General features: G+C 42.4%; 3 protein-coding genes across 4 annotated transcripts; 1 reads left to right on the top strand and 2 right to left on the bottom strand.

Moving 5' to 3' along the window:
• Positions 1 to 978: 978 nt before the first annotated feature.
• Positions 979 to 14,965, bottom strand: LOC136428570 (ADP-ribosylation factor-like protein 15). 2 transcript variants are annotated; one of them, XM_066418183.1, is made up of 5 exons: positions 14,784 to 14,965; positions 12,113 to 12,257; positions 9,766 to 9,825; positions 9,165 to 9,373; positions 979 to 2,945 (listed from the first exon to the last, which is right to left on the bottom strand). In XM_066418183.1, the coding sequence occupies exons 1-5, from the start codon at positions 14,838 to 14,840 to the stop codon at positions 2,787 to 2,789; spliced, it is 630 nt and encodes a 209-aa protein (XP_066274280.1). In that variant the 5' UTR covers positions 14,841 to 14,965; the 3' UTR covers positions 979 to 2,786. The 2 variants fall into 2 exon arrangements, with proteins under 2 accessions (XP_066274280.1, XP_066274282.1); XM_066418185.1 differs by lacking the exon at positions 979 to 2,945 and adding an exon at positions 8,214 to 8,662.
• Positions 14,966 to 15,192: 227 nt separating this feature from the next.
• Positions 15,193 to 18,436, top strand: LOC136428572 (protein SLC31A2-like). Its single transcript, XM_066418186.1, has 2 exons — positions 15,193 to 15,704; positions 16,798 to 18,436. Exons 1-2 carry the CDS (start codon positions 15,412 to 15,414, stop codon positions 17,000 to 17,002), a joined length of 498 nt encoding a protein of 165 aa, XP_066274283.1. The 5' UTR covers positions 15,193 to 15,411; the 3' UTR covers positions 17,003 to 18,436.
• Positions 18,437 to 18,498: 62 nt separating this feature from the next.
• Positions 18,499 to 23,498, bottom strand: LOC136428569 (CMP-N-acetylneuraminate-poly-alpha-2,8-sialyltransferase-like). The gene is made up of 4 exons (XM_066418182.1): positions 23,327 to 23,498; positions 21,399 to 21,467; positions 20,561 to 21,148; positions 18,499 to 18,813 (listed from the first exon to the last, which is right to left on the bottom strand). The coding sequence occupies exons 1-4, from the start codon at positions 23,485 to 23,487 to the stop codon at positions 18,531 to 18,533; spliced, it is 1,101 nt and encodes a 366-aa protein (XP_066274279.1). The 5' UTR covers positions 23,488 to 23,498; the 3' UTR covers positions 18,499 to 18,530.
• Positions 23,499 to 24,598: the final 1,100 nt, after the last annotated feature.

The following is a 24,598-nucleotide window of genomic DNA, read 5'->3' as shown; positions in this document are numbered from 1 at the left end:
CCTGGGAAGGGCATCACGGTTGGGGCTGCACCCATCTTTCGGAAGGGACTTTAAATGGGGAAGGGCTAGAACGAACCATGTTCTTATGGCTCCAGTTTTCAATATCATTTTAAGCAGTATGACAGAAACAGTAACTTTTAACAGAAATAGTAAAACATTGACTTCGGTGGCCTCTTTGGAGACTGAGGGTTAACCAAGGCTATGTTGAATTTTTCAGGACAAGAGTGTATATGCATAAGACTGAGGTACGCACGCCCTTTAAAATAACATTTGTGGTGCCTTTTTCTTCACATGGAAACCCTTCAAAGAATATCCTAGGGCTTGTCAAGGCCGATGGCCTAGTGGTTGGGCCAGTGGGCACAGGATCGAGAGGTCACAGGTTCCATTGCTGGCTAGACGTTGTGTCCTTGGGTAAAGGCATTTCAACACGACTTTCCTCACTCCATTCACGTGTAAATGGGCACCTGACTGATGACTTTGGATGGGGAGATAAAGAGCATGACAAGTGGGATGAGCTCCATCTTCCAATACCACACCAGTGCTGTCTTCAGCTTTTAAATGTTTCTGTCACACTAATTGTTTGGGATCTCATGAGGTTGATTTTGTTGTTAAATCTGTCATCTTAAGCTTACAGAAATATGCTTTAATCAGTTAAATCTGTCATCTTAAGCTTACAGAAATATGTTTTAATCATGTAAATGTCATGAAAGTCAGTTTTTTTTATGGACAGGTGAAATTTTTGTCCGTCCCAACAAGCAATTTTCTATCCCAGGATGGAGGGACAGGCTGGAGACAGCCCTGTGCCACAGTGGACCCTACGGCCTAAAATTCAAAATGGCTATGGTTATTATCTAACTTATCAAGCACAATATATAATATATTACTACTGTATATTATAGTATGTAAAAAGTCAAAATAATCCACTTTCACAACACCCAAGTAGAGCACTTTCAAATTAAGAATACCATGATGTCATAATGGCAGTTTTGTACAATGATTGTATTGTTATGAAATTATGACAGGCAGTAGAAAAGAGTAGAAAGAGGGGTACACTTGCAAATCAGCTGCTGCAGACACTCAGAAAACTTCAGGACATTTTTTTTCTAACTCTAACTCTAAGGCCCCCTTTCCACCATACGGCGATTGATGAGCGACCGTTAAGTGATGAAAATTGACCCTTAATTCTTTAATTGGAAAATACTGCACGGTACAAAAGTATGATTTAAAAGACAACAAAACATACAAAACATAAAAAGACTTCTTGGTTTAAATAGTAGTGGCTCAGCAGTTACAGGCTGTAGTGGAAAGGGGATGTAATTGAAGAGGTATCAAATTATTTTCCAGCATGTCAACAGTACTACATTATGATCACATCTTCCCTATTTCAAAGTTGTGATTTCCAGCCAATTGCCCTAACATTTGCTCACACAATAAGAAACTATCAAATTTAAAAAAATGTTGTAATTGTTACTTTTACATTATTAATTACACATTCAAGTCTGTTAATGACAAATGAGCATTACAAAGATAAAGTAATCAATCAATTGATCAGTAATTGGTCCATACAGCCAGACACAAGTTGGATAGAAGGCTTTGTTCATAAACAATGGAGAAGTATGCTCACAACTGTACACAACACACCTACACAAATGTTACTTTTCCTAGAAAAATAAAAACCTAGCTCTCTACATAGCAAAGCAACTAATAAATAGCATTTTTCTCATATATAGGTTTGTGAAAAAAGGGTGCATGGATTAGCATAGCAACTGGCATGGTAGACATCCTGTGACACACTGAACATCCTGTTTCAGTGTAAGGCACACTTTGTAGTCATTAAATAAAACGCAACTCACGGAACTTGAAAGTACATGTACATGACAGTCACAGAGCAATGAAAATTAAACATATCAAAATAAAATAATAGCCATCTGATCATATGAGAAGTGCAGCAACTTCATTGTTCAGCCCAATTTTTGTATCATCATTATAGTTTCACATTGCAGCTGTTTACAGCATAATGTCAGTTTCACAACACAAATCACAAAATCTTTGCTGATGAATTTTTATACTTTCCACATTGCTTCAGAAGCTGATTGTGTAATGTTACAAACTACACCCAGCCTGGTATCCATCCTATTCTGGATCTGTTTCACTCCTCTGATCGCTTCCTAACCGAACGGTATGTCACGTTCTAAATGGACGATTGATTGGCATTTGAATTTTCATGTGAAATATATGTCTAGGCGATAGCTCTGATTGGCTCCAAATCACGCAGTCCTCTGAAAGGCAGGCTGCCGATAATCTAATTGCTATCAGGCTTGGCAGTAGAAAATAAGAAGAAGAGGGCATGGTGATCATGATGGGGAGCATACAAAAGTTTAATCCCCGCTTACGCTAATCCAGATGATGTCACGGTGAAGCAGTGGTAGGCATAAAGCAGTTGGTGAAGAGTGCCGACAGAAAACGGTGCATATGATAAAAAAGTTATTATCTCCTCCACCAACCTCTACTTGGAGAGTTCACCGGCAAAAGATCAATTTACACGTTCATCAATAATTTGATCTGCTAATGCAAATGTTAATTAGTAATCTAGCCTGCTAACCAGTCCTTTTGCCCACCAGTCATTGAAAAAAAACAGCGATCGCTCATATTCAAAATTTTTGAAAGCCGCAATAATTGATGACATATATGCCAAATGTTTAAATGGATACGGGTGGCGATCTATTTGACAGGCAAGCGATCAGAGGAGAGAACTGGAGCTAGAATAGGATGGATACCAGGCTACGCTACACCCTGTTTTCTTCGCTTTCCTTGCCGGTGTTCAAGAGGAATGTGACAAACTGCTCCAGAGCTTGTCGTACTGCTCCTTGGTCCTGCGTGGAGCACGGGTGCACGGCCCACTGTCGCCCGGCGCACAACTTCTGCAGCTCCAAGTCTTTGGTCAGCTGAAAGATATCACATGTATTACAAAAGGGGACCCAATTTCTGTATAATCCAGTGTAAATCACTTCATGCCATGTGACAAAAATGTAAAACCAGCCTACTAGGTAAAAAAAGTGAAAGCATTTTGTGTGAGCAGGGACAAATGGAGTGTTTGCGGTGGTTTTTAGTTTGTGGTTGAAACAAGGTAGTCGGCGGGCAGGAGACAGAACAAGCATTTTCCCGGTGGTTTTAAGTTCTTGGCAAAGAGGTCAATGCAAACATTATACCATGGCATAAATTTGACCCTTCACAGTAATTCTATCACAGAATACAATGTACATCACAAATGCCACAAATTATAAAGGCAGTTACCAATATAAGTAATTCTATCACAGAATACAATGTACATCACAAATGCCACAAATTATGGTCTCATGCCTGTATTACTCCGCGTGTAGATGCCAAAAGAGTGCGGGCTAAAAAAAAAATTGGGCCCTAAAGTCAGGTATTTAAGTCAATGATAATTTGCCTTTGATCGATCCCACCTGATATAAGAAGTATTTGAGATGAAAGCTTGTTCATCTCTGACAGGATAAGGCAGGAAAGTTTCGGCATCCAAGCGACGTACACGCTATTTTGACCTGAGTACTGCGATCGGGCTCTCTCGGCACCAGAAAGCCTCTTGCGGCTGGCAGGTAACGGCAGTTTAAATGCCATCACAGATCGCTCCATAGGTTATATTTTGGTGACAATTTTTTCATTGTCTAAAGATTGTGTGTGCTTGCAATAGAAAGTAAAACATCTCCGGAAGCTCTGTGTTTTCATTGGAATTACAGCCATGAAAGGTTCGTGTTTTAACGTTATTTCCTATGGGATGGCCTGACTGGCGTGTGAGACCTTATAAAGGCGGTTACCAATATAAGTGACATATACTTCATCTACTTGACATTTGTCGTTCGTCAAAGTGTTGATCTCGTGGTGTTAGTGCTGCATTAGTAGATCATGGGCGTAGCTTAACATTGAATAGTCGCGTGGGCACAACGGATTGAGACAAATTCGTGAACAAAATTGGAGGAATAGACCTTTTGTGTGTACAGACAAAACCTTTAACAATTGACATAAACTGATGCTTTTGTTGAGAACATAATTGTAATGGGTTGACCAACTTAAAACATATTTTTCTTCATGTGTCTGCAAATAATTTAATATAGGGTTAATGACCCGCTTTCCTTCAGTCTATACTAGTACCGAAGGAAAGCGGGTCATTAACGTTATTATCATATAGCCATTATCCATATAGTAGTTAGTAGTACTTTGTGTTGTATTTGATTTGTGTAGTATTTGTCTTAACATGAAATATAAAAACAAAACCTCCTGTCATTTAATGGTAACGTTCGAACACCGGGTCCGTACGGAGTTTCCAGACCCGCGGGTCCATACGAAGTTTACAGACCCGCGGGTCCATACGAAGTTTACAGATCTGCTTTTCGGGTCTGTATGAAGATTACAGACCCGCAAATGGAGCCTTCTGATTGGTCAACGATATCTACCTGAGCGTATGATAATCTGTGGTATATGCTGGGTATAACCTGGCATATCATTCAGAGAAGACTTTGATACCACTGGTCAACCTTTATCCATGAAATATTCTCTACGATATACGGCAGTCATCAACAGGTAATCTGTATTTCCGTTGACATCAGAGGTAACCAAAGCAATGTGGAAAAGGATTTGGCTTTGGCTTGATGTGCTTCTTAAATTACGTCGAAACAGCTTCAGTCGAAAGGGCAACATTCGGGTTAATCTGTAAAATACTCCCTGATACTTGTGGCAAAATGTCAAGGATTTTACACCATAAATCGTTTTTCAAGGTTGCACGCAATATCGACGCACCTGAAGATTTAAGAATCAGAAATGATACCTCTCAAAATGTAAGATCAAAGGGTAGCTGGCTGTAAAGAAATGTGAGGACACCTGGTCCCATTCTCGCAGTTCCAGTACAATAATTTCTAAGTAACCACATACTGTATACTCATTTCTTTTGCAGTAGTAGGAGAAAGGAGTCTTTTGTTATGTTTTAAATTTGCAGTTGAAACAATTCCGCTGTACAGAAGTGATGAAATGGACATATGTTTAATCTCTTGAAGTCATGATTTCGCAATAGAGAGGTTGCTAAAAAAAACAATGCCGTAAACATTTCAAGATTTACTGTCAACTATAATCCGAATATGCACAGGTTTTACATATTTTGGATACAAGCTGTGATATGACAAAGGTATCATTAGACAACTCATTAATTATCCACTTTATTCTATACTTTTAATACCGTAATTTGTTTTTTTTTGTTGATGTTGTATGTAACCTGGCAATGGAGAAAAAGATAAGGCTTTGGCTAAGACCTACAATACAGTACATCACATGTACGTCATCATAATGCATTATTATCTAAGCCCTGTGCTGGACAAGGATTTTCATGTATTACACGCAAGTTGGAACTGATATTGTCAAAGTAAGTGGTGATTACTAGCAGCTGCTCTGTCCTTTTTCGTGACGTCTTATGGCTCTTCTAGGAAATAACAATTGAGATTACAGCAATCTGGATTATTTCATACCTGGGCCTGATACAGGTGTTCCGGACCGTGTGATAACTATCCGTATTACATACTGTAGGGTTCGAGAGTTGTATCACACAGGCTTCCATAGAATATTTCGAATGCATTTCGAGCGCGCCGGTTGCGCCACAATCGAAAATTCGAATACGGGATTTGCAGGTTGGAATCAATGTTGCTACAGTTTTGTGTTTGAGGACACAAAACTCCCTCAACTTTTGGCGCATTACGCATTGAAATGGTGTTTTCTCGGGTGGGTATGACATAAATAAAATACAACACGGTGTATTCCGCATCACCCTCGGTCCCAGCCCTCCCGCGGGTCGGATCGCCCTCGGGTGATACGGAATACCCTGTGTTGTATTCTATATTTACGTTAGATTCTCCTTCGAATTCCGTCATTCTGCAAAGTATCCTACTAGTATTAGCAACAAGCGTGCGTGCAATACCGACAGATTTAAAGAATTGAGAATAAGAAATGTTACATTCCATATATGGTGACATTTGGTCCTAAGAGGCCACTTTCCAAGTAACCCAACTTACAGTTTGTTCTAATACAGTTAAAGCCTACTTGATCCGTGACATTATTCTTTTCGTTAGTCACCTGGCAAATAGTCTTACTCGAATTTCAAAAGAAGCTTATTGCACTTTAGTCAATTGTGTTGCGTTTTTGGCATTCTGCAAAATACGGCTCACATATGGTTTGTGAGTAAAATATGAAGTGGGAAGGAAAAAAATCTAAAGCCAGAGACAACCATGATTTTGCGAAACGAATCTCGGACTATATTCACTGGCAGGACCTTTCACTGTTGACATCTCCGCCCATGTTTTTGGAGAAACACTGCTTCTTCAGCCGTAACCTTTGTTATAGTTTAGGTACGCTGGAAGTGTAAAAGCCCGGAGTCCTTTCTTTGGCTCCGTCCCAGAGCGGGTGTGGTCCGCTCTCTCTGTGGCAGACTCTAACGTGTGCATACATGCATGTAATTATGTTGAGTAATGGGTACGACGGGACTCGCGTGTACCCCCATGTGAGGAAAAGCAACACGCCGTGTTATCGTATACCCTCCTCTGAACTTGTCAATGTTTCAGCAACTTTTAGAGAAGGTGTTGTGGAGACGGCTACTTTGGGGCTGTTGTTACACGGCCATGGAATGCGGCAAGTTAAATTTACCGTGACCCCGGGCGACCCGGGCTTCCACGCTAGCACCGGCGTTAAGCTCCGCTGTATCGCTACATGTCACCACGGTCCTCTCCATGCCAAGTTGCTGTCCCGTGGGGATAAGGCGCCGTTCCAAGTACATTCAACAACTCTTTTTGAGAGCTTGGTGGTTGTCCAGATATAGCGCATTAGAGCCGGTTTCGGTTACAATAACAAGATGTGAGGGCACGTAAGTTTAGTAACCCACCTGGTAGAACTACCAAACTACCAGTCATCAAAGTTGCAACAAAAGTGCAAAGGAATCCCCCCAAAGTAGTTCTCGTTTCCAAAATATACAACTGACCGCATAATACATTCCTGGGATGCTTACCTCTTAAGGACCCTCTTTTCAAGTTAAGTGTTGTTAATCGTTTTCTACATCTGGACATTGCTGGAAGTTACAAACAATACCCACTGGTGCGAGACTGTATGACAGGGTGAAAGTATGTGTACAGCTATCTAGGGCTAGAAATACTCTTTTTCTGCTACCATTGTTACATTACAAAAGTTTTACCTCCAATTTGAAAAATATTTCACCAAATTCCTCAGCCTGAATACTGTCACTGTGGTTTCAAATGGCCGAGTGGTTAGGATGGCGGACACGAGACCCAGGGGTCATGGGTTTGATTCCTGACATTCCAAGTAAGACGTTGTGTCCTTGGAAAAGGCACTTAACACGATTTTCCACCCAGGTGTAAAAATGGGTACCTGACTTCGGTTGGGGAGGTAAAAGGCAGTGGAAGGAGATACTAGTAGAAGGATGGGCTCCACCTTCCAATACCATGGCCTAGGCACATTGGATAACAACCCACTGCCGCTACGGCATCAAAATGGCTATGGGACTACATTTCAAATACCAATGCCACAGTTCTTGTTCTATACGCATAACCCTCTTGGTATGGTGAAACCTATAGCGTGACGTCGTGAGTGTATAAGGTTGGCTTGAGGTTGCCCACTACTTTGCCTATAGTGTTATCATACATACTTTGTAAGCACTTCATATGATGTGGGTTTAACTCAGTCTATGATTTGCTTGCAGGCATTATCTTACTTTCAGACTGTTTTCTTATGTGACCAGGTCTAAACCAGAATACCTACCAGCTTATACATGTATCATATAGTTCCAAATTATTTTCAGCAAGCAAAATTGCAAGTTGTTTATAAATTATACTTTTTTTCTGGAAATTGTTTGTATTTTGAGCAAATTCTTTGTATTTTGAGCACTGTTATTAAAAACCCAGAGTATATTTTGTACCTACATTAATTTTGTGTACCAGTTTACCATATCAACTGTAGGTACAGATATCTATCTCATATATCTAAGCATAGCAGTCTTCCAGACACAAGATAAATAATACCTGTACAAAACATAATAATAAATTGTACAACATATGTACTAGTATCTTGACCATTGTGGAGGTAAGAGAGTTAAAGAGACATACTAGTACATGTATAATATTATGACGTATAATCTAATAACTGATGTCAAATCTTTAACACTTTATACCCCCTCCCCAGTAAGACCAACTTTAACCTTCAGCACACTAAAGTAGCTGTTTGCCTACCAATTCTTTATATTCATTACGGGGTAAGGCAGCAGCGAAAAGGTTAAAGATGGTACACACTGCTAAAGTTTAACAACCGTACACTTCCCAAAGAGGTGGTAAAAACGAGGAGGGGCATTGTCCGTTTGCGGGGACGTGAGAGTGTGTTCCTTGGCATGCATTGAATTCTACATTCCTGCATTTGAGACAGCTTTGTCGTAAAGGTCAAGGAACTGAACTGTCAAGGTCAAGGCTGAGTCCTGTACGTCAGCCAAATGTGACAGGTGTAGAGGTGCGTGTAAACACAGGGAACTAGGGCAGAGAGTGCAGCATTCTTTGTTCGAGTGTTTATTTCAACACCCGCCTCCCGAATCCGTGGCATTTACCCGCTGGATAGAATGGACAAAACAACAGGTTAATGGCCATGAAGAATGTTGACAGCCGGGTCTAAATATATACGCCTGCGGTGTACGTACAGGGCTTTGTGCCCACATGTACAGGAGAGGGCTATCGGTACCTGCATCTGAACATATACACCTGTATAACAACTGATGGGATATATCAGCTTCCAGAGTAAAAAAAAGATGACAAAACGGCCATATTCTTTTTGGGTTCTGATTTGCTCAGAAAAAAGTCTTATTGTTTTCTTTCTTAATTTTTTTTTTCAAATTGAACACAAATAATGGCATCTGTGGCATCTAATACAAGAAGAGGCATTTTCTTTGACCCCATTGCAGCCTGGGAGATGTGGGGTACTGTGGGAAGCTCTGGGGACAAAATTTGTCCTGAGCTTCCCAGGCTTGCTCCGTCATGATCAAGCTAAAAGATATTCAACCAGCAGTAGCAATGGAGGATGATACCCTGGCTATTCCTTAAGGTTTAGAGCCTTACCTGTTCAGAGCTCCTTGCTTCTGTCTTGTCCTGGTGGCTAGCAAGAAGGACGAATGGAAGCCCTCTCAGGGACTCATGGGATAGGATGCCGACGAGGAGGCTGCCCACAGTCTGTAAGTCCCCCTGGGTACAGGCACTGTCCATGACAAACACCACCCCCTGGGTGTGCTGGTAGTACCTGTCCCAGTATGGTCTGACGTTTTCCCCACCTGGTTAGATCAGAGATATGTATGGTCAGACTTTTGGCTAGCTATGCATCCATGCGTCTTTTGGATGCCATATACTAAAATAACAAAGAATTTAGACGCCCTCTTTTGCAGCTGGACGCACAGTGGACCCTGTTTCCTGATAATTACATATGTTACTGTGTTACAGTGTTACTGTTGTTTTTTTCTTTCGGCTAGACAATGGGAATTCTTGAATTGTTGACTAAACAGCAGTTTTTAGGGATTGAAATGATTATATCTGCTAAAAGTATGATAAGCCTACCCCTTCTGCGCAACATGATCTATAGACCTTCTTAGATGGAGATATACAGAGGGGTGAACAACAGTGGACCCAGTCCAAAGCCAGGAGACAAAATAAGCAAGTTTTTACTTGCCTCCAACTTCTTTCACATTGAGAATGGCTTCTTCAAACTGAACTGCTTTGATATTGAAACCTGTAAAATATACAATTGATAAAATAATTAGTACTATCATAAGAATAAGGTACATCTTTTATGAACATATTTTTTTCTATTCCTCACAATGGCTCATCAGTAAGACTAAAAGACAAATGTACAAATGTGGCATATACTAGTATCTCATTGATGTAAAAGTGTTGGTAATCTAAAAGAGACCTCTGCTGTTCTTACTAAGTACTGCCAGTGCAATGTATCTTTACCAACAGAGCTTGAGTCTCTGGAAATTTGTGTGAGACAGAAAACAATACAGTTTCTTGACATAACCCATGGCAATAATCTTTGGCAAAATCTGATCTCAGTTGATAACGTTAACCCGGGTATGATATAATGAACAGTACAAGCTGTATATCTGGGCAGACTTATTTGAATTTTGATCCACTCAAGTACTCACAGTCACACCAGGAAGGACCCCTCCCCTTTTTGATAAGTGCGGTGGGTTCTTTTAAATGCTTGAGGTGTGGCTGCTCTCAAACATGGGACCTCCACTTAATGCCCTATCCCAGGGACATGATCCTTAACAAAAGCTACTTGTAAATACTTATATTCACCTGGGTGGAGTGAGGAAATTCGTGTAAAGTGCCTTTCCGAGGGCATAATGTCGGGGCATGTCAGGGGATTCGAACCCAGGACCCCTGGGTTCTGGGCCCCAAACCCTGCTATTATGCAACATCACACCACACATGCATATATGAGCTAGCACCAGCACTCACAGTCATCTTTCAGTCCTCTTTAACAACGGGGTCAGTCCCAAAGGACTGGAGGAGGGCTTATGTCACGCCAATCTTCAAAAAAGGAGAACAATATAACCCTGCTAACTATAGACCCGTATCATTGACATGTATTGTATGCAAAATTATGGAGCACATTGTGGTTGGCTCTGTAATGCGACACTTTGAAACCTATTCCATCTTGAATGACAGTCAGCACGGATTTCGACCAGGTCGTTCTTGTGTGAGCCAGCTCCTGGACTTCTCAGAGGAGATAACGACCAACTTGGAAAGTGGAAAGCAGACCGACGTCCTTGTAATGGATTTTGCAAAGGCGTTTGACCGCGTCAACCACAGTCTGCTTATCCACAAGCTCCGACGCTACGGTATCCAAGGTACCGCGCTGTCATGGATAGACAGTTTCCTCAAAGATCGGTGCCAGGCGGTCCGGGTTGACGGACACCTTTCCTCATTCGTAGAAGTCAGGTCTGGAGTCCCGCAAGGCTCTGTACTAGGTCCCAGCCTATTTCTAGCATATATAAATGACCTACCAGAGAAGTTGACAGCACTGGCTCGACTGTTTGCGGACGATACAGCAGTGTATAAGGTTGTAGTAAACAGCAAGCAACAAGACCAACTACAACAAGATCTCCAACACCTTGCAGAATGGGAGAGGAGTTGGGACATGCAGTTCCACCCAGCCAAGTGCGTGTCCATGGCGGTTACCAGGAGTAGGACACCACTATCCCGTTCTTACGTACTACATGGTCACACCCTAGAAACAGTCCGCACAGTAAAGTACCTAGGAGTCACAATGAGTCACGATGGTACGTGGGATCACCACATCAACAACATGGCAAACAAAGCGAACAGGGTCCTGGGTTTCCTCAGAAGAAACCTGAAAATTAGTTCTACCAGTATTAAGGAAAAGGCTTACAAAGCCTTTGTTAGACCACTCCTAGAGTACGCGTCCAGTGTATGGGACCCGTACACCCAGAAGAGCATTGCCAGGTTGGAATCGGTACAACGACGGGCTGCTAGGTTTGTGCTGAACCGTTACCACAACAAGTCAAGTGTGGGTAGCATGTTGCTACAACTGGGCTGGGAATCGCTTGAGCAGCGACGCAGGATACAAAGGCTCGAGGTGTTCTGCAGGATCAGAGATGGTCTCGTCGAGTGTCCGGTCATAAGGGACAAGATAGTCCCAGCACCTCCGCGTGGACGCCGCATGTACACTGAACAGTTCACAAGGATTAAGACCAGAACACTGTACAGGGCAGAGTCCTTTCTGCCCAGAACCATCCGGGACTGGAACAACCTCCACAAAGACGAAGTGGAGGCGGTGGTTGCGGCCACAGGTCCAGTTTAAACAGCAGCAGGGAAATAAGACCCCCTCCTCCCTTGGATACTGACATGGATTGGATACAGACTATGATTTTTTTGGACACTGGACATGATATAAAGTAACTGGAACGACTATGAGCAGGATGCACTACTTACTTGCGATAATACTCATCAACAAGAGTGTGCGCAGTAACGGCAAGACAAGACAATACCTGAGGTGGGTTCGATGTCATCTGTGGTCTCCCCACACAGCAGGGTGAGAAGTGTGGTCTTCCCAGCACCGGACATCCCCAGGCACACCACGTGGTACTCTGGTCGGGGGGCGGGAGGGGTGCAACAGCACACCGCTCTGTACAGCTGTGGGGAAGGGAAAGAAGAATAACGTGTCTGTAACATGTGATGCTAGTTAGCAGCATTAACATATAGACTACTTCTTCTTTTCTTTCTTCTTCATTTTGAGGTTACCAACTTCAACTTGCTGAAGACTTTTGTAGCCTTCTTACTGACTAAGGTTTGGACGATTGCACACTGGGACGTGCCCCTTCTCTTTTTCGAAAGGTGTGGTGGGTTCTTTATCATGCGTGGGGTGTGGCTCTCCCCAAACACGTCATTTAACGTTATATCCGAGGTACTCATTTTCACCTGACTAGCACGCATGCATAACAAAGAGGTCTCGAGAGACAACCTGGCAGACTAGGAAAGTGTCTTTCCAGCTCAAGAATAAACCAGCTGAAAGTGCATACTTGCATGGTGTGACTTATTGGAAACCTACCAAGAGGTATTTGACTTGCTCAGGAATGTCAATTAGTCTGTTGTTGCAGCATCTCACAAGATAATCCTCAGAGTTAGGGTTCAATAAAGAGTTAGGGTATACAGGATCATGGACATCCTGCTATAGTGCCGAACATTCTTATAATATAACGCTATAGTTATTGACAGTACGCAGTACTAGTAATATCATGTCAAATATATAGTAGTAGTAGTAGTAGTACGTGCACAGGCCAGAACTGGCCCCTTGCGTAGGATTATACCGCCCCTTTACGGGGTGACATACCCTTTCGTTGGCAGTCGTACAAGACAGTGATGCGCCAGATCTCCCGCCCGGGTGAATGATGTAAATCACCGTGTGGCTAATACGAGACGGAGGTTCGCCAGGCCTCCATCCGGGTGATTTGTAGTGAATCACCAACTCCAGATAGAAGGATTTGGACCATCGCACACCGGGGCATGCCCCTACTCTTTTTCGAAAGGTGTGGTGGGTTCTTTTACGTGCGCCGGGTGTGGCTCTCCCCAAACACGGGACCTCCATTTAACGTCCTATCCGAGGGACGTCCCTAACCCTAGAAGAGCTAGGTACTCATTTACACCTGAGTGAAGTGAGGATAGCCGTGTTAAGTGCCTTTCCCAAGGGCACAACGTCGGGGCGCAAGTTCGGACATGTCTCTGGGCGCACCTGGGACTAGATCCCGGGACCCTTTGTTTGACAGCCGCGTGTTCTACAGTTGCGCCACACGACGCCACAATATCAAATATATAGCAGAAAAATATTTTTGTTGACAGGAACAACCTGTTAACGTTGGGTAACATAAATTCGTAGGGTACTTAAATTCGGGATTTGTCGAAAACGGGGTATTTAGGGATATGTGCTAGATGCAACATAAGTAATACCGCTAGAAATGCAAACCTGACAGACTTACGTATTCAGAACACTGTCTGAAAAGCTTCGATAAGCATGGATTATAAGGCGACGAGGTCAAAAACTCTCCGTCCCTTATTGGAACAGTCTGAGGGCTTCATGGGAGAATTACACAACATGGTTGTCGGCTGGTTAATAAGAAAAATTTCACATCCGCTTCCTGCTAAACACAATTATTTACAAGACAACTTATTACAATCTCTTTTGCTAACCTGCAACTGGATTCTAAATGTGATCAATCATCAAAACTCCTCTCTGTTGCTACAACCTACGGCACGTGTATTTTCCCGCCGCCATATTGTTAACCAGAATCCTGTTGTCAAGCAGACGACAAAGGTTTGTGAGGAACACTTTTTTGTCTAAATGCTGCGTGTGATAGTGGACTGAGGAAGATATTTTCCTCAAAGTTTGCTCCTAACACAACAAGGAACACATGGACATAGTAGTATTACCATTGCTACGGCATCCAGCTAACTTTCCATGAATAATGGAACGTTACACGTTGCCCGATGATGACGATGGGCCGACTTTGAGTGAAGTTATACCGACTCAACACACGGGTTGTTCCCGAACTGGCCTGATGTGTGCGGTAAGGCCGTTTTTTCGTGTATTTTTTTTACTTGGACACGTCTATATCTATAGCACTCTCCTCAAGCCAAGGATGGAACGAATAGCTGCTGTATAAAATGTGATTAGCGGTAAGATATTCAAGACGAATCTTCTCTCCCGAATTAATGTGCCCCCCTGTCCGACAGCACTGTCATTGTACGTGCGGCGGACGGTAGTTTCAAGTTGAAATATTATGGTGTCAGCACAACTAGAGACAAAATCTACCATATATATGATTAGTGCAAAGATAGTACATGATACTGACAGAATTATAGAAAAAAAGGATGGTTTATTGTTCTGCTAGATTGATTTCAGTCAACCATTATCGGAAAAACCCCGAATTTATGTTACCAAACGTTAATATTGCCAAAAAAATCTTATTCAAGTTATTGATAGCAACATCATGTCAATAGTACGAAAAAAATATTGACAGGAACATCCTAGCTTACCCTTTACAATATGTTTCGGTTAATTAAACGACAAACCGATAGCTACAACTCGCTGTCTGCAGGTGGGGAGGGGGGCTTCACAAAATGGATTATGCTGCAATCTTCCGATGGATTTTTCTCCATACTTACGCTGTAACAGATTATTCTGCAAGCCCCGATGGCCAACTGGCACCTTTCCGAACACATAACGTTAGCTGTTACATGGCCGTCACGGAACTGGAAAAACGTGCATAAACAACGCTTCTTCCCTCCCAAAAACGCGTCTTCTGTGCAACAACGGTACCGCTAGGATTGCTGCGCCGCCTGGCGACTTCTGGAAGTACCACATAAAACATCCCATTTTTTTTATTGGGGACATTTTTCTCCATCTGATTCCACTGTATCAAAAGTAAGTTATTCTTTAATCAACGAAAGCATTTTTTCGGCACAAAATTACAATAGATTATTGAATGCTTTGACCACTTTTAATTCATTTGAATGTCTTTTTTTATGTATTTAGTTTATACAGAGTTCCCCATAGATTGAGTGAAATCATCGGCCGGTCAAAGGTTATAGGTGAAAGCTATGCGGAAGTTAGAGGAGACAGTCCGAGACATTTACGCAGCTTTGGAAACCTACGCTCAAAACTTCTAAACTTTCTCCTGATACCTCCTCTGCGGCCTTAAATGTCTTCCGCTCGCTTTGAAGGAACCGACGTCTTTAATTATCTACTCTGAAAGATATTCTTGGACGAAGAAAGATTCGAGGAGTTAGAAATATGGATATGCCCATGTCTTTTTACTTCTCCACCAATGTCACCATTTTGTTTAGTGGCTGGACGGTACAGGATGCTCTCGGGTTGGGTTTCAGCGTCATCGCGATTGTAGCTATGGCTGTGTTACTGGAGGGGCTGAAGCGGTTTGTCTGGTGGCTGGGTAAGAGGAGGCAGAAGGATCCGCTAGACGTGAGAAACAGCATCCAGGAAACCCCTGATGCGCAGGGCCAGGGGACGTCTCCTCTGCTGAGGTCCCTCCAGTTCCCACCCAGTATAGAACACATCGAGAGGAGGAGGTTTGTTTGTTTCTTTGTTTGTTTGTTTGTTTGTATTACATACCCGGTAAACCGCCTCACGGCACAAGAGATCAGGTTTGCACTGAACAGCACAAGTTGCATAATATATTATTATTTGGGTTACTTTTTGTTCATTAGTTTATGTTATCTCCTTGTTGTGTTATTCAGTCTGTTTACTAATATGTTGTTCTGTACAGGGCACGCCTGAAAAGCAGTGTGTTTAGCACTGAGGGCGCCTACCCTGTATAAAGAAACTAGATATAAATGAATAAATAGATATAAGATTTATTTGATTCACTCATACCAGGATGGACCCCTACCCTTTTCGTGTGTGTTGGGTTCTTAAACATGCTTGAGGTGTGGTTCTCCTCAAACACGGAACCTCCATTTAAGGTCCTATCTGAGGGACGTCCCTAACCTAAGCTAGGTACTCATTTACACCTGAGTTAAGGGATGAAATAATTGGTGTTAAGTGCCTTTCCCAAGGGCACAACAACAGGACGTGTGAAGGATTCGGTCCCTTGGACCCACCACATTTATCGCAAAGAGTAGGGGTCCATCCCGGTATGAGTGAATCAAATAAATCTGCCTGGATATGCAGCTCGTACTGTTCAGTACAAACCCTATGTGTTACGCTACGTATTGGTGATTTACCAGGTATGCAATACAAACACTGTAACTATTTCAGGATTTACATTAGTTTAAAAAAAATCTACATTCATTTCTTTCAGGCTTTTAGCTCGGATTTATAGACAGGGCATCCAAAAATGAGGGGGGGGGGGCAATGGAAACCAGAGCTTCCCGGCCAATGTGCTCTATGGATTAACAATTACCTGGTAGTATTGCATGTCAATCAATTTACATGCTGTTCAACTGCCTGTATGTGGAACGGTCCATTTTGCAGTGAGTGTGTGGGGGGAACACATGTGCATGTGTATGTACTACTTATTACCAGGGATACAGGGTGTCCTCTGTGAGTCCTCTGCAAAAGAATGGCGTCTAATCTACTTGCTTTCTTAGTGTAGGGCATCCAAAAGAGACCCTGACGCCCTGCTAGCTACTATACTAATAGGCTGATTTCTTGTGACTTCAGGTTAAAGTTCCACATTGCGCAGTCCCTACTCCATGTGTTGGAAGTAGCGGGGGGCTACTGTCTGATGCTGGTGGTCATGACGTACAACGGCTGGCTGGCCATCGCAGTCTTCCTGGGTGCCGGTATCGGTTACTTCATCTTCGCAGCAAACATGAACATCCGAGTAGACAGCGCAAAACAACAACCTACAGCACAAAGACTGTAATTTGATTGGTTGTTTGGTAAAATCTAATTGTTTTTTTGGGGGGTGTGGGGGTATTTTAGGGAAGTGATACTGAACTCAAGAGTGGGAAGTATCCCAGCTCATTTGTGTAATGATAGAAGTTACTAAGAAAATAATCTTTCAAGCAGATTTTGTAATAGGGAATTGAAACATCTACATGAACTAACTGCAGCCCTGGATACTAGTAGTTTTTTGTGTGTCAGAAAAACAAGACACCTACAAAATATGCTGATTTTCCATTGAAACTTCTCTTTAGAAATTATAAATGATAATGTACCATTCAGTCAGAGTTATATTAGAATTATCATTTTTTTTGTGTATAATTAGTAATAGATCAGGAAACAAAAATGTATCTGAACAACATGGAATTTTGTCAATGATGTGACAGTGCACTGCTTGCACATAATTCTCCCAAAGAAGGGTTTTAATGGCCAGAAGCCTTTGCAATGTTGTCATTTTTGTAATGTCTTACTTTTCAAATATCAACAGACTAGTAGGTTATTAGATGGACAGTATTTTACCTTTTGATAGGAATGTACGTAATGTGTGCTTTGACATTTTTTGGGTGTGTTTAAGTACCATACTATTAGTCATGAGTGCTAAGCAGAGAAAGCAGTATGTATGCATAACTCTGTTGGGGTTTGATCCCATGGCCTCCCAAATGCACGACAAACTCTCTATACCAACTGGTTAAGCCATGTGACTATTATAGATAAGACAAATAGTTCCTTTCAGTAAGACATTACAAACTTTAAGTCAATAGTGTATCAAAGCATATTTAGTGTAATCTGATTGATATTATAAGCCATTAGAATGATTGACTATAGACACGGGGCATACATGTACAGATAGATTATAACCAATCGCTAAAAATGCAGATTTGTATTATGGAAAGACAGTGGAAAAATTACATGCTATTCATGCATGCTAAGTAATCATCTATATTCTAAATCATCTCTAACACAGCTAAACTGATTTTATGTACATTTACAGCATGTAAATGATCTATGCAAGTGGCTAGTGGCACATAGGGCAGCAGGTTTCCTTGGCAGGATATATTTTTCACAGAGAGGGGTTGCTAGCCCTTCCCCTTTAATGTGCTCGAGGCACCTCCTTGAACACGGGACACCCATTTAACGTCCCGCCCGAAAGACAGGTTCAGCCCCAATCGAGTTGACCTGAACCATGCTGGGGTCTCCTTGTTAGCAACAAATTAAAACCAGGAGCTTAACTCACACAGTGGGGCTGCTACCAGTTGAGCTACAGGGACATCCCTGCAAGATAGGCTGAGTTAGTGTAAATATTAGATTGTGCAACAAACAATTTAAAGTGATTGCCACTACTGCTATTCTACAGTGTTTGTATAATTGTATCTGGCAATGCAATTGTCGAGCAATAAATTCACAAGTCATCCAATCACATCTTTGTGGATGGATAGATGGATGGATGGATGGATGGATGGATGGGTTGGTTGGTTGGTTGGATGGATGGATGGAGTGATTATTCTTCATTAGAGTTCGTTGTCATTACAAGGCTCTGTGTGCAGTACCAGTGCCTTCCGCTTGTGGAAGGTCTGATACGCCCGATACTCTTCTTTCATTACGTGCTTTGGATCGAGGTACTTTTCTTTGAAATCTCCATAGTAATGATATTTTTTTTCTCGTCCATTTTGGTCCTTATCAAATGGGTAGAATCCGTAAAGGTGGGTCTGGTCGCATAGACAGGCGGCCACTACAAATAATATGCATCCTGTCGATGACCGGTTTGGCTTGAAGGGTGAATCATTCCACATCCTAGGAATGTTGAAAATGTGAACACATGGTAAGAACACAAAGTAAGAATGCATGCTAAGAATTCATACTTGGAACGTATGGTGAGAAAGCATAGTAAGAAAGCGTGGTAATCAAGAAGGCGTTGTAAGAATGCAGTACGTACGAAAGCATAGCAAGAACGCGTGGCATATAAGAAGAAAACATAGTGGTAAGAACACAGTAAGAACGCATGGTGAGAACGCATATCAAGAACGCGTGGCATATAAGAACGCATAGTAAGAACGCATAGTAAGAACACGTGGTAAGAACGCACGGTAAGAACACATGGTAAGAACACCGTAAGAACGCTTGGTAAAGTCCCTATCACACTTGTGCGTATATACAAGCCCGCATGAGTTGCGTATCAACATGATTTTGGTTTAGGTAATTAAGTTTGCAGCCGAAGAAGTAATTTCTCTGGTTTGATAACTAGACTGCTCAACGGTGGGTCAAAGTAGAAAACAAACTTCCTCCCCGCAAAATTCACTTAAACCAAAAGAATGTTACTGCGGAACTCATGCGCACTGTAAATATACGCACAAGTGTGACAGGGCCCTAAGAACACACGGACATAGTAAGAACTCATGGTAAGAACGCATGGTAAGAACATACGGACATAGTAAGAACTCATGGTAAGAATGCATGGTAAGAACACACGGCATGAACACAGTAAGAACGCATGGTAAGAACGCATAGTAAAAACACATGCATACGAACGCATGGTAAGAACGCATGGTAAGAAGAACACATGGTTAGAACACAAATGTATGTAAAAATAGCCTGGAGTCCAGTCTTCTTAGCTTTAGTCATAGTAGGATTGGTCAGTTGACCAATCGTAGGGAATTACGCTGAGGAAGCGACGCTTGACCTCCGCTAGTGCCGCTTTCATTAATAGCGACATCCGCCGTCCCTACGGCTGGGCTTGCCTCCCGCTCAATGTTACCACCGTCCCGCCCCTACTGCAATTTCGTTTCTTTAAAGAACGATCAGAATTGTGTAACTTTACCAATACCGTACGTAAATGCTACACTGCAGTTTGTTTTGTAACTGCCGGCCGCCAAGGCCACAGTCCTTGGCCGTTGATGTCTTTGTACAACCAATAAGCCTCTATCACAGAGCAGACGCACATATTAAAGACATCACATGCCCCAAACCGCGTAGCTCTCTTCTTGTATCGTATATGTGTACGTAAGTGTAATTCGCTACCCAAGCTCCGCTCCTCGCCATCTTCTTGGCGAGGAGCGGAGCTTGGGAAAGCGGACTCCAGGCCATGTAAGAGCGCATAGGAAGAAAACATGGAAATAATGCATGATAAATCATAATGCACGAATAAAACGGCATTTACAAACGACGTTGACAGAGGGCTATTGAACAAGTAGATACCACTTTCACTTTCAGGGCCTCATATAGTGTCTCGGGGCGGTAGAAAGAGTGGTCCAGTCCGAACGTCGGAAAAAGCGGTCCAGTATGGTTAGGGGGCGGGGAAAGTGTCCCTACCATATGCTCAAGGTATATCGATATCAGGCCAAATAGAAGCCTACAGATCACTTCTGATCCATCGATCGGTTGCATCATAGATAGTTTGTCCATCATTTATAACGAAGATATTACTACTAGTATTTAATCCTTCCAGTGATACCTCTTGATGTGCATATGACATTGACAGGGAAGTGCTATAATGTGTGAATATTATGAATCAAGAAATACTTCTCGCATGTGAAATACTTACTCTGTCAATTTTTCATTTACATTGCTCGGTGCATACGACATCTTCATTGGTAATCTATATTTCAGTATCGCCTTGTTGACAAACTCCACGGCTCGGGGTCCTCCCGCCGATACAAAGGCTGGGATGTGGAGAATCTGGTCGTGGATGAGACGCAGTCGCTTTAGAAACATATTTCTAATTCTAATAGTGGCGTTATTAAAGTCTCCTTCGATTGCATAATCGTGCGAAAGAACGGAGGGGTTCATGGTGGTGAAGTTAGATTTTGTCCCCACGTCATTCTCGAACCCTTCGATGGCAGCCAGGTTAGCTCTGAACACGAAGTCTGCAGAGTCGATCTGACGACCACAACGGCTACCTAGGAGAATCCCAGAATTCCCCACAACAGCACAGGACCGGAAGTGCTTGCCCAGAAGAGGTGACGACTCGGGGACTAGACGATAGAATATTTTGCTGATTGTTTTCTGCCCGATGTTTTTTCGCCTTTTTCTTCGCTGTTTGTATTCGTAGTTGATCCGTTGTCCTGGATAGACTTGGGACTTGTTTATAGTGAGGTCTGTGTAGGGATTGAAGTACGTCATAATCCACTTTCTATGAAGAAGATACAAATAGAAAAGGTCAGTTTGATTTCATGAAAGAAAAGGTAATCATCTCCAAAAAAGGTCAACTATGAAAGAAAAGGTAATCATCTCCAAAAAAGGTCCACTGAAGTTCCGAACAAAGCCGCTAGGAGGCCCAAACTTATTCCCTGCCTCAGGGGCTATCTAATGCTCAACGATCATGACCAAAGCACTTCCAGAATACGCAATCTCAACTGATCGATAGAAAAGAAATACCTCACCTTATCCGTTCAGCCTCCGATCTATTGAAATATCCTCCCCTGGCCTCAGTTGTTCTCGGTGATATGGTGCTGTGTGAAACAAGAAATCGACGATGTCATACCTCACTTAAAATATTTAGAGTCTTTGTGAATTCTTTAATGCCATAGCCCTAACTATCCCAGATGTTAGTGACCCCCCTTTCCACCTTCAAGACAATCTCCCTTCCATAAGGGTCCATTCGTCGGGGACGGCTGACCAGCTGCCAATGGACCGTACCACACTACATTCAGGAAGGGGTGGCTTTCTGCGGTGCTGCAGCAGTACCCGAAAACACTGCATTGGGGCCGACATTCGCTGTGCTTCTTCAGGACTTAAATAACTACCCAAATAGCAAAATCCATACAAACCCCTAAGAGGATTTAAGTTATAGGCACGATCACACAAACACAACAAAAAACAGTACCCCCGTCGGAGATTAACCTCCTTCCCCGAGGCAAAAGCTGAAAGACAGTGGTTGTATTACTATTTAACTGGCAATAAATCATGATGACTTTGGCATGGCTCCGCACGAAAACAAAAGGAACAAAGAAAGACAGAGGTTTTCTTCTGTTATAACAACCGACATTCATCATGTAGGTTACATCTATGACTAGTCTTTGAGGTGTCATATAAATCGATGCCACTTAAATGCAAATGCAGTTTGGCCACATGTATGATAATTTTATTTACAGACGTAGATGAGTCAACGGTTGATAATCTTACCCTTTAAGGATTACATAGCTGACTCACCGCCTCAGGCAGATGCAACCTTCACGCGCAATTATGTTGTTGTTTTGTTGTCGATTTCTATTATATCTCAAGACGTGGTCTCTTGGTCTTATACATATGCCGATTGGGCAAACAAACGTCACAATCCAATTCATGCCGTCTCAAAATCGCACTATGCCTATACCACAAGGTATAATATCCACCTCGTGATCGCTGTCAATACGAAAGTCATGCTTTTGCACTACATGTACTTTATATTGTAAGATAATATTTGCAAACAAATACAATAATGTTTACCTTCACATGGTCTAGCGCTTAATAACTGCTCTTTTTATTCTTACTAGAACACCTTCATGGGTATGGTGACCAGCCCCTCCAGCACTTGCTATACACATGTAATGTAATCGAACACCACATGATGGCTTATACCTTAGCAGTAACCATGGCGACAGCTGGTTGGTGAAGGTCATTGACCCTATTTCTTTGGTGAACTGAAGAAGAAGAAAAAGATGAAGAAACGTAGCAGAAACTGAATATGCTCCCCTCCATGAAGGCAAACATAATTAGCTAAAGGTCAAAGGTTAGTGCTGTGTTCTGCTACCTTGCCATTCTTTTGGCCCTTTTCTATTCAATTTGTCTTGTACACCGAGTGAATTAATTGCAAGATGTCCTGAAAATCTTTTTTTAACCCCTTCCCTTTTCCTGGATTCATCACGTTTCGGGCGTTTGATTCACAGTTGTTAGTTCTTAACGCTAGATGAGCGTGATCTAATCGGTCGAAAAATCTTACATGATGTTACGACCCAATTATGTCCCGTGCATTCTTTTTTAATCCATAAACCCAGCCATAAACCTACTTTTGTAGTAGCCCTTCCACTTGTCGGCCCCCAGAGGCCTAAAGCTATAAATCAGGAGACTGATTGGGAACAACCTAAACCTGGTGATTTATGCATAACAAGTTACGGTATGTGCTAACACACACTAATATGTTGTCAGACTGAGATCTGTCTGTTACCATGGTGCTGGAGGCCGTGATGACTGGTTTCCATATATATAGTGATAATCCTGAGCTACAGGATATTGGCACCAGCTACAGTCTCCGACCAGAAGCTCTCGGGACAGGCCTAGGGCGCCCGACCGGCCCCTGACAGAGTGTGTACTAAACACAGGCTAAACCTACCTGTACTTTGTGGAAACAGCAAGGTTCCTCCGAGATTTGCTGACGTCGACTGGAATTGGCTGTGAAGGCTGTCGTGCCTTTCTGCTAATCAAAATGGTCGTGAAAAACGCAAGAAGTATTCCAGAAGCCATCAGTCGAAAGTACGCCTTTCTGTCCGCCATGGTGGTATCTGTATCTGTATAGCCGGTATAAACGCCCTTGGGCACAACACATTAATCTTCGCAGTCAAGGTTTTCGTCAGTAGCTTGTTATATTACACTGAACGACCTGTCACACCTAACGTTAGCCTTTTCACATGTAGCTGGAGGTGTTGTTCATAACTATCTAGTGAGGACACCCCTACTGTACTTTATGACCATCAGATGACATTTAGGGTGATAAGCGTTTAGTAGAACCATTACGAAATCGCTAGATTCAAGTCAATAGTACTTCAATGCATCATTGCAAAGTGTAATCAAATTTAATCTGAAGTCGTAAGAAGGATTGTCTATAGACACGGTGACTACATGTAGACAGATACCAGTGCTAAAAATGCAGATATGTATTATTAGTGTGGTATAACACTGGAAAAGTTTCCTTGCTGTTTCAGTACCAGGGCATATTTTGCAGGGAGGAGTCGCTAGCCCTTCCCCTTTATCGTGCTCGAGGCACCTCCTCGAACACGGGACACCCATTTAACGTCCCTCCCGAAAGACGGGTTCAGCCCCAACCAAGATATCCTGAACCATTCAATCCCAGTTAGCAACAAATTAAAACCAGGAGCTTAACTGTGAGGCTGCTACCAGTTGAGCTACAGGGACATCCCTGCAAGATAGGCTGAGTTAGTGTAAATATTAGACTGTGCCAAAAAAATAATTTAAAGTGATTGCCACTACTGCTATTTTACAATGTTTGTATAATTGTATCTGGCAATGTAATTGCCGAGCAATAAAGTCACAAGTCATCCAATCACATTTTTGGATGGAATCCCAGAATTCCCTGCAACAGCACAGGACCGGAAGTGCTTGCCCAGAAGAGGTGACGACTCGGGGACTAGACGATATAATTTGTTGCTGATTGTTTCCCGACCGATGTTTTTTCGCGTTTTCCTTCGCTTTTTGTTTTCGAAGTTGATGGGCTGTCCTGGATAGACTTGGGACTTGTTCACAGTGAGGTCCGTGTAGGGGTTGAAGTACGTCATAATCCACTTTCTATGAAGAACACACAAATAAAAAGGTCAGTTTGATTTCATAAAAGAATACGTAATCAACTCCGAAGGTTTCCAAAAAACCA

This window comes from Branchiostoma lanceolatum, chromosome 2 (assembly GCF_035083965.1).
Source record: "Branchiostoma lanceolatum isolate klBraLanc5 chromosome 2, klBraLanc5.hap2, whole genome shotgun sequence".
Taxonomy (NCBI): domain Eukaryota; kingdom Metazoa; phylum Chordata; class Leptocardii; order Amphioxiformes; family Branchiostomatidae; genus Branchiostoma; species Branchiostoma lanceolatum.
The sequence above is the reverse complement of the archived record's forward strand: the minus strand, read 5'-3'. Positions and strand labels throughout refer to the sequence as shown.